The sequence below is a fragment of the Poeciliopsis prolifica genome, unplaced genomic scaffold, assembly GCF_027474105.1.
Source record: "Poeciliopsis prolifica strain line A6 unplaced genomic scaffold, Auburn_PproV2 SCAFFOLD085, whole genome shotgun sequence".
Lineage (NCBI taxonomy): Eukaryota > Metazoa > Chordata > Actinopteri > Cyprinodontiformes > Poeciliidae > Poeciliopsis > Poeciliopsis prolifica.
Genome location: NW_026562460.1, coordinates 980167 through 989901, shown reverse-complemented (window position 1 = coordinate 989901; position 9735 = coordinate 980167). Strand labels below are relative to the sequence as shown.

The following is a 9735-nucleotide window of genomic DNA, read 5'->3' as shown; positions in this document are numbered from 1 at the left end:
CGACCCCAGATAAGTGGCAGACGATGGATGGATGGCATAAGTTTAGGGGATAGAAACAAAAAAGTAACTGAACATCCTCTGGAGCTCAGTTAAAGCCATCAAGAAATGGAAGTAATGAGGTCAACGTATTATGTTGTGACCGCATAATCTGAGTGACTGAAGAAGGTTACCAGGCTATCATGGCTGTGCTGAAGGATTTCCAAGATTCAGCAGTCGAGATAACAAGATACATCACTACAAACACACCATTCCTACTATGAAGCATGGTGGTAGAAGCATCATGCTGTGAGGATGTTTCTCAATAGCAGATCATGGAGGGTAAGGGAGCTGAATTTTACCAGAGAAAAAAAATCCAACTGTAAGCAAACATTCAATCCTTTCAGCAGCTTCCTGATACTTCTGATGTGTAAAAATCAAATGAGTCATGTTTTAAGTATTGAAACATGCAACAGGTTTCACCTGAGTTTCTCTTTCAAGCTAAGGTAACTAATTTGCAATTAGAACTCTGGTTCTGGGACCAGAGATTGTATTTGGGTCATCAACTTGTGGGCAAAGTTTGCTGGTCTTGAACCAGCCCATCTCTTCTTGGTCTCTGAAAAGTTGGTCAGCAGTACAAGGCTCCACAGCCACAGTGCTGGCACCATTCCCCTTCACTGTCTATCTCTTCTCTATCAACTCCTCACAATGTGCAAAAGTTCTTTGATGACTCTACCAGAGTACAGAGAGGACTTTGTGAACTGGTGGCAGCTGAACAAAAAAGGAAAACCAGGAATCAAGGATCTGAACAGATTCTACCTGCTGAGGAGGCTGAAGTTTCTAGGAGTGCAGGGGGCGCTCCTGAAGACCGTCTTTGAGTCTGTGGTGGCATCTTCTAGGTATTGTATGTTGAAGCAGCAGATTATCTGTAGCTGACAGGAAGTGTTTAGATAAACTCATTTGATAGGATGCCTCCGTGACCCAGTGCAGGTGATGGAGAGAAACAGAAGAACTTTAGCTAAGATACTGTAACATCATTGATGAACAATGTGTCCCTCCATTCATGAAGCTGTTGCTGAACTGAAGAGCTCCTTCAACGACAGACTGTTGCGTCCTAAATGCACAACAGAATGCTGGGAGATTCTTCCTCCAAACATCTGTTAAAGACTTCATAAACATCACTGCTTCCAACACAAGTGTTTACATCTCTTCTGGCCTTTGCACAATCATTTGAACTGTTTTTGTAATTTGTATCATACATCTGTTATGCACAGTTATATACTTCATATACTGTATTGTATCTTTTTTAATGTTCAATACACACATCTGGAAAAGTGATCCAACATACATGCAAATCCCTTGGATCGTGAATCCGATGTACCTATTTCTACTATACACTATATAATTATTATTAAACTTTAGACTTTTAGCCTGCATTGTTCCCAAGGTTCAACATAAAATAATATCCTCATGTAAAGCACTTCAATCTGCATTGTTACTGAATTGTACAATCCAAATAAACTTGACAAATGTATATAAAATTATCACTGCATAAATGATCAAGTCAACTTGTTTTGAAAATATTTTATTGCTTTAATTGTGGAAAAAAATTCATCTTTTTATATTTTAGAAAAGAAAACATGCTGTCACACCAAACAAGCAGTACACAATAGATGTTTATTTCTTTCTTCAGTTAGTTTAAATACTTCTGATTTTAATAGTCACATGACAGATTTTTCAGTGACATTTCTAATTCTAATGTAAATCCAGGGTCAAAGGGTTTTTTTGGGCTGCATGTCACTGGAGGAAGATGCGTCATCGACCCTGCCTGATGGTGTTCAAGCCAAGCTAAAATTTGCAGTTTCACTTCTGTCAGCCTCCTGTAGTCAGCATGTGAACGAGCCCTTTAAGATTTCAATTGGAGGTAAAAAGGGCATTCAAAATAAATTTGATGATTATTATTATTAGAAAGAATTAGGTACTAGACACAATAAGGTCCCCGTGACTGATTAAAACTTTGTTTATTGAATTTACTAGATCAGTAATGAGCACAAAAACAGAAATAGTGGCTTCACACAATCAAAATGATCCATTTAATCGGGTTAAATTCAGAAATGTCAAGGTCAAACGGGACTAAATTTACATGAACATGCAGACAAAGTGCAGGGACGTGACTACTAAAATGGAGAAAGAAGAGCATGAAAAGACAAAAAATTAATCAAAATTTAAAGCAGGAATCTGGGGGTGCAGCAGCTTTGTGTCACTCAGGGTATTACATTTGTTGGGTCGAGTTCCCATTCCAGGTATTGTTATCCTCATCATCGTCCTCTTCTGTCCGAAGTCTGCAGATTTTACCTTCTTTTTTGAAATCCTTTGGCCGGATCTCCAAATTTTGTTTGGTGGGAGTTTCTCTGAACACACATAGAAGCAAAAGTTTAGAACAAAACAGTGTTAAATAAAAATACAACTCTGTATATTTATATCATGGCTTTTGCTAACGAGTATTAGTTTATAGAATAATTTATTTTATACACTTAAAATGAGCTTTTTCCGAAACTGATCATTTTTCTTTATGAAAAGCAAGATTTATGCTTATTGCAGCTCTTATTGAAAAGGAAGAAGACCATAGTATTTTCCATAGTAATTAAAGCCAATAAAAAGTGTTATGTCCAGCAAGGACATAAAACTGTCAGGGACTGCACTGAGTGGCAAGTGGAAAGGAGGGGGTTTACCATTGATGCTCATATAACAGTCAAGGAGCAAATCTGGTGTCTGGACGTTGAACTGTTGGCGGTGTGTCTTCGTCCAAACCCACGAATATGCCCACGTTGTCATGGTGACTGTTTACATTTACCATTTCCCCCTCTGCTAACATTAGGTAGCCTGTGACCTCACTTGCAGACTGGACATCTGGCTACATTCATGGTTATATCCAGTGATTTTAATCGTGTGACCATAGACAGATCTTTGTCCAACTTCACTCAGTAGAGCTGTCCCACCAGAGGAGAGAACTCGCTGTATGCTAACGTAAAAGTTGCACACAGTTACTCTCCTCTCTCTCTCCGCTCGGCCAGTCCAATCATGACCTGGTGCATCTCAGCTCATGTTACGACCCTCTGGAGAAGAGCCAGTCTGCAAAATTGAGAACAGTGAGGAGGTGGTCAAAGGACGTCACTGAGACACTACAGGGATGTTTTGAGGCCACTGACTGGCAGATGCTCTGTGAGACGAATATGGAGGACATCGATGAGCTCACTGAGAGCATAACACACTATATCAATTTCTGTGCTGACTCCATCATTCCTATTGAAACTGTTTATTGTTACCCAAACAACAAGCCCTGGGTAACAAAGGAGATCAAAACCATTCTGAATGAGAAGAAAAGGACTTTCGGAAATGGCAACAGGGATGATGTGAGAGTAATATAGAGCTACTTGAAGGTAGAGACCAGAAGAGCTAAGGAGGACTACAAGAGGAAGCTTGAGGGGAAAGTCTAGCAGAAGAACACCAGAGAGGCCTGGAGAGGAATGAGGACTATCACTGGGTTCAGGTCAACAGGCAGTAGTGTGGTTAAGGGCAATGTTGACAGAGCCAATGAACTCAACCTGTTTTTTAACAGATCTGACATTCTGGTCCCTTCACCTCCCGCCAACACTTACATCAATACCACCAACATCCCCCTCCTCGTCCTCAAGAGTCCTTCATCCTCTTGTCCCCTCAGCTGGCCACCTCCATGGTAAACATTATCACCAGAAATGTTAGACAGCTGGTGAGTCTCCACCCTGACAAGGCTGCAGGCCCTGATGGTGTCAGCCTGAGGGTGATCAAAGTCTGTGTTGTTTAGCTTTGTAGAGTCTTCCTTCCTTCATATTTTCAACACGTTGCTCATGTTTGTTGTGGAGGGTCCCTGTGATGTGGAAAAATCCTGCATTGTTCTGGTGCCAAAGATGCAGCGTCCCTGTGATTCCAAGGACTACAGGCCTGTGGCGCTGACCTCATGAGGACGCTGGAGAGACTTGTCCTGGAGCAGCTCTGGCTCCTGGTCCAACCACACTTGGACCCCTGGCAATTTGCCTGCCAGCCCAAACTTGGAGTTGAGAATGCCATCATCCTCCTGCTCAACGATGTATACACTCACCTGGACCAGCCGGTGAGCACTGAGAAGGAGGTTTTTTGACTTCTCCAGTGAATGCAACTCCACCCATCCAGCTCAACTGGGTGAGAAACTGCCGGCGATGCAGGTGGATCCCCCACTTATGTCATGGTTTGTGGGTTAACTGGCAGGCCACAGTTTGTGCGCCTGCAACACTGTGTGTGAGACAACTGTCAGCAACACAGGGGCTCCACAAAAGACCGTCCCCTCTCCTGTCCTCTTCACACTCACTTCAGCTCTTGCTGAAGTTGCACTACGACCTGTTATCTCCAGAAATTCTCAAATGACTCAGCTGTGGTTGGTTGTAGACAACACTGTCATAAAGTATGACATCAAGTTATGTAATATAAAATTATTGACCCTGAAAGAGAAATTTGCTTAGTCCTCTTGCATCTGGTTAGGCAACAAGTTTTCAATTATTTTGGGTTGTTTGACTCAGTGCAGTGTGAAAGCAAACTGCACCAGCTAAAAATTTAACAAATGTTGAAATTTTGGTTCCTTTTACTAGGAACCAGCCAGGTGTGGAAACAAACCAACTGTCAGCAGAACTGCAGCTGTTTCAGAGGCTCCAGAGCAGGAGGAGGTTAACAAACAATATTCCAAGCTTTGGACTTTTGAGAGCTTTTTTCAATCCATCATCCAAAAATGGAAGTGGCATTGTACATTTGTAAACCCACTAACACATGATTGCAACAGCTGTGGAGGACCTGCAGAGATTCTGCTCAGGAAAACTGTGGTTACACACACCACAATTCTGGCCTTCATATTACAAAAAGAAAACAATGTATTTCTGTGCCATATTTAAGCACAAAAAATTACATTTGGTTTAACCATTAGATTTTACTTCTGAGGACTATTCAATACAACTGCTTAAAAACCAGATCAGTTGTAAACTTGATCCTGTTTCTCTATCTGACAGCAAATCTTCACCCAAACATTGAGATTGTAGGGGCTGAAAACAGGCAAAGTTAAAAGCTGCCTGGCTGACTACATAGTTAAAACTGAAACCTTTTGTTTCTCACCCCTTAGCTTGGTTTGAGGAGACGTTGGAGCTGCTCGCAGGGCTGCTGTGCATTCCGTTGACTCTGGATGCTGATGATGAATAAGGTGTAGAAAAGAGAAAGGAGCTGAGAAACCTCCATACAGCAAGCAGAGGGTAAAGGAGTGTTCCCAGAGCTGTCCAAATGCCAAATCCAGAAGACCGGGTCACTGTGTTAGCAGGCCTTCGAGACTGGAAGGAAAGACAGGGTCCAATTAATTCTCATACACAGAGATCATTAAAAATGAATCAATCTTTGTTGTACATTAACAAGTCAAAATAGACGGTTCCAAAACAAAACAAAAATCTATAATTCAAGTCTTACATAGAGACATAATAGGCATGAAATCTAACTTTTGATTAATGTGAACTGTTCTTTCCACACTGGAAGAAAATGTACAACTTTAAGGATTTAAAAATAATGTGCTTTTAGATTCATTGTTGATTTTCTCGAATTCAGCCCCCAAATGATGCACTGATAGAAATTCAGAGACACCATTATTTAATTTAAATTCAAACCAAATTTATAAATCTGAAAGGAAAATTAAATGTTATGTGACTCATTCATTCTTCAAAGAGTTATTGTAGATTGTAATGGCTGTTGGTATGAAAGATCTTCTGTAGCAGTCTGTGTTACAGTAAATCTAAAGAAGCCTCTGCCTGAAGATACTCTGCCTTCCCAAGACATCCGCTCAGGGTTGTTCATAATCTTCTTGATTTTATGAGGAATTTTTCTTTACATAATCATCTCCAGAGGTTCCACAGTCAGTCATCCCCAGAACAGAACCGACCTTCTTTGTCAGGCTGTTGAGCCGTTTTAGCTCTCTGGGTCTGATGCTGCTGCCCCAACAGATGACCAATGAAGAAATTATGCTCTCAACAATAGACTTCTGAAGCATCTTGGTGCAAACCTTGAAGGATCTTAGCTTCCTCAAGAAGTGTTGCTGTTGCTTCTTCTAGATGCTTCACTGTTGCATCTCTGGTCCAGTCTATCGTCAAGGCTAACACCAAAGTATTTGTATTCCTCAACCACCTCCACTTCTTCTCCCATTATGAAAATAGGAGCTGTGTCCAAATTCAGGGGTTGCATCTATCAAAAGACACGGTCTACGAAGGACGGGTCCTTTGAACGACGACTGGAAGAGAGAAGCTGTGTTGCCTAGCAACCGTGACAGCATGAAGCACAGAGGGGCAAAGGAAAGAAAAACGGTTTGTTTTTTAGTCATATACTACTCCTGATTTATGTATTGGTATTATTCTTCACCTTTAGTAGTTAAGGCTGCTCACTGTAAAAAAGAAATCTTAGTTTGATTCTAAAATGTGCAAACGTTTATAGCACTTACAAAAATAAATATAAGCAAATTATTAATTTACAAATGTAATACTCTCCAGTTCTCACACTTCAATAAAACTATATTTGAAGGCTAAAGTTTAATCAGTCAAACCGATTTGCTCAGAAAAAAATGTTAAAAGCTTTGGTAAACCAAGCATTATACTGCTAAATAATATCAGTGTTTAACTTCCACTCATTTGGGGAAAACTAGAGAAAGTTTTTAAAACAATGTGCCGGGAGTCAGGCGTTCGAACCTGGAGCAAAGAGCGCTGGCTGTTAATGAAGTGGAAAAGGACATCTCTGAAAATATAGGCGCAATGTTGCAGTTCGATGATGTATTAATGAACCAAGAACATATTTAAAATGTACACAATTATGCTGAAAAACATAATAAAAACTCATGTGTCACTTAAATTGTAATATAGCAAAATAATTTGACGCACTACACTGCCATTGCTGCTTTGCCTGAATGCCAGGTTTGGACTCGCAAAGAATTATGGGATATGGTGGGTCACGAAGGACACACTGCACACATCCTTCAAATCTGGGAAAAAGAGGGACACAGTTGTCGGCCGCATTTGAAGGAGTCTTCAAATTTGGACAGACTTTATTGTCACGCTATGAAGTAGCTTACCTACAAATCAGACTTTTAAAGAATGTGGCCCCTGAATTTGGGCACAGCTGGAGTTTGAGCTAACCCTGTTCCTCCTGAAATGTATAATCATCTCCTTTGTCTTGTTCACATTTAAGATGAGATGACTGTTTCCACAAAGTGGTCCACCAGATCTCTGATCTTTCGCTCATGCATCCCCTCACAAAATGCCAGCCTGGGCAGTTGCCCACGTAGCCCATATCAGAAACCGCCACTGTCTCTGCTGTCTATTATAACGGATTGAATTTCCTCCTTCTCTCTCTCCTTTTTGCTCCTGATCTGCATCCACAACGCCTCCTTCTTAACTCCACTGGCTTCAGCTGTGGGATTATTTCAGCTTTTCCCTGTTATTATGGTTAAGCATCATAACAAAAAGCAAAACTACAAAAAATATATATATATATATTGCCAAAAATCAATCCAACCACACAGAATCCAAAGCAAGGGACAACTATTCAAAAAGTTATTTTGCGCCAAAAAAGCAGGAATGAATGTTTGATAAACAGAAAAGATTTCAATGAAAGGACAGAGCTACTCCAACCTGCTGCCACCCTCAGTGACGCAATTCTTGAAAATACAAAGTTATGCATCTCTTAGCAAGACATTCAATTGACCTTAAACCCACAGGTAGTACATATGGCAACCTGCACTGAAAAATATTCACTCTTCTTCAACGTGCCTGAAACACTGGTTTGAAGTGGTTCAAAGGTTGCACTGGTCTATCTGGTAAAACTGGCTAAATTCAGACCAGACCTACAACCCCACTGTGATAGATGTGAATTGGAAGCAGCCACTCGTCTCTGTTTTAGACTTTGTCCAAAACAGAGAATTTTAGAAGTCTATATGTAAATTTATCTCTGATGTGATGGGAATATTTGTTAAACCCAATGCCATACTCTGTGTATTTGGGATTGTGCCACAATGTATTATTTTGATTGAAGTGTCTCACTTTAATCAAACTTTCAGTCTTTGCTGCTCTGTTAACATGAAGGCAGATATTGCTTAAATTTAAAGATAAGTCCCCCCAACTTTTAAATTTTGGCTTACTGACCTTTTCCATAATTTAACTGTGGAAACTGTGTCTACAAATTTTCTGATATCTGGCAGCTGGTCTTGAATAAAATTAAGATCCAATTTCAGAGGAGTAATATGCATGTCTGACATTGATTTTTATATAACCATTACTCATTTTTAACATTTTATTAATGTCACAGTTTATTAACATTCACATATTATTTGAAAAATGCCCTAATTTATAGTTCATTAACACTCACATTTTCTTCTAACATTTAAATGTCCTTTAACATCTTATTTTGTTGAATGTTATTGTTTAGCCTGTAAGAGGGACATTGTGATGTCGATCTGCCGCCTTCGGAGGCATGGGGTGCCCAATCTGTTTTACCCCCAACAAATGGAAATGAAATGACATGAAAGACAACAGCAAAGTTTGAAGACGGGTCAACATCCTCCTCGGGGGATGTTTCCAGATAGGGGCAATGTCAACTCAGGATGGAGAGCCCTCTTAAGTTGTGTGGTCTCTTTGAGACCAAAAGGGGGAGTTGTTGAGGCGCTTTCCAAGTTCAAATACACACATATGCTTCTACACACATTACATTCTCATACTTTCACACAAAGGCCTTTGTATTTGTAACAGATACAGAAACTGAATCATCTCCTCACTCCCATCTCCAGGGAAATAGAGTTTTAGGTGACGCAGGACATCAGATGACCACTGGGCGTGTTCTTAGATTATAAGCAACGAATCTTCCCATTTTTAATTACATGCTGTATAGACTCGGAGCCCCTTGGTTTCACTTCTAGTCTGTGATGGTAAGCGTCTCTTTTTTAGCACTAAAAAAGAATAAAAAACGTAAAGTCTGATTGCTTTGTGTTGGCTGATTTGCTGCTCGTGTGCTTGCACGTTTTTGGTCTATCGGGTTTAGAATACATGATGTTTTTCACAACAATACCCATGTTGGAGGTTGTTGAAAGGGGTAAAGGTTTTAGTATTCACTGAACTGGGGAAAAAGGTGTTATACAATGTATTATGGTTTCGTTGAACCTATCAATAAGAACCTGAAAAAAATACATCACAGTATTACATCATTTTGACTTATTGCTAAAAAGTTGCTGTATTGACAGATGTCTATAAAGAGACATCTGTATAACACCAGAGACACTGGTGTATTGCTTCTTTGATGCTCTGTATCGTATCCCAAACTGGGTTTTTGATAGACAGGATGAAAATACAAATAATTCTTCCTAACAGTCAGTTTTTATGTACAATCTTCAGGTTTCTGCTGCAATGACAGAAACAAATCTTATGAACAAAGATTTCATGCTGTGCTTCATCTAAGTTTTAGGTTAAAGATGATCACACTTATTCTACCAGGTTTTTGCAATTTTTATTTTATTTTATTTAATAATATGTACTGATGTACGAAAGTATGAAATGGTCATGGATTTATTATTTATTGAAAAAAAGTTAAAAAGATGTTGAACAATCTGTTTTAATAATTTAGCTAATGACTTTTTCACTGCTTAGTCACTCATCACTTTTATGTAAAGAATGGAACTTTCAG

At 39.7% G+C, this 9735-nt stretch overlaps 1 protein-coding gene across 1 annotated transcript in view; it reads right to left on the bottom strand.

Moving 5' to 3' along the window:
* Positions 1-1972: 1972 nt before the first annotated feature.
* Positions 1973-9735, bottom strand: part of ubxn4 (UBX domain protein 4) — a 45218-nt gene continuing 37455 nt past the window's right edge. The window contains exons 12-13 of the mRNA XM_055022380.1: positions 5152-5360; positions 1973-2387 (exon numbers count right to left, since the gene is read on the bottom strand). Of these exons, the coding sequence (XP_054878355.1) occupies positions 2249-2387; positions 5152-5360 (348 nt within the window). The 3' untranslated portion in view covers positions 1973-2248. The remainder of the gene's footprint in view (positions 2388-5151; positions 5361-9735) is intronic.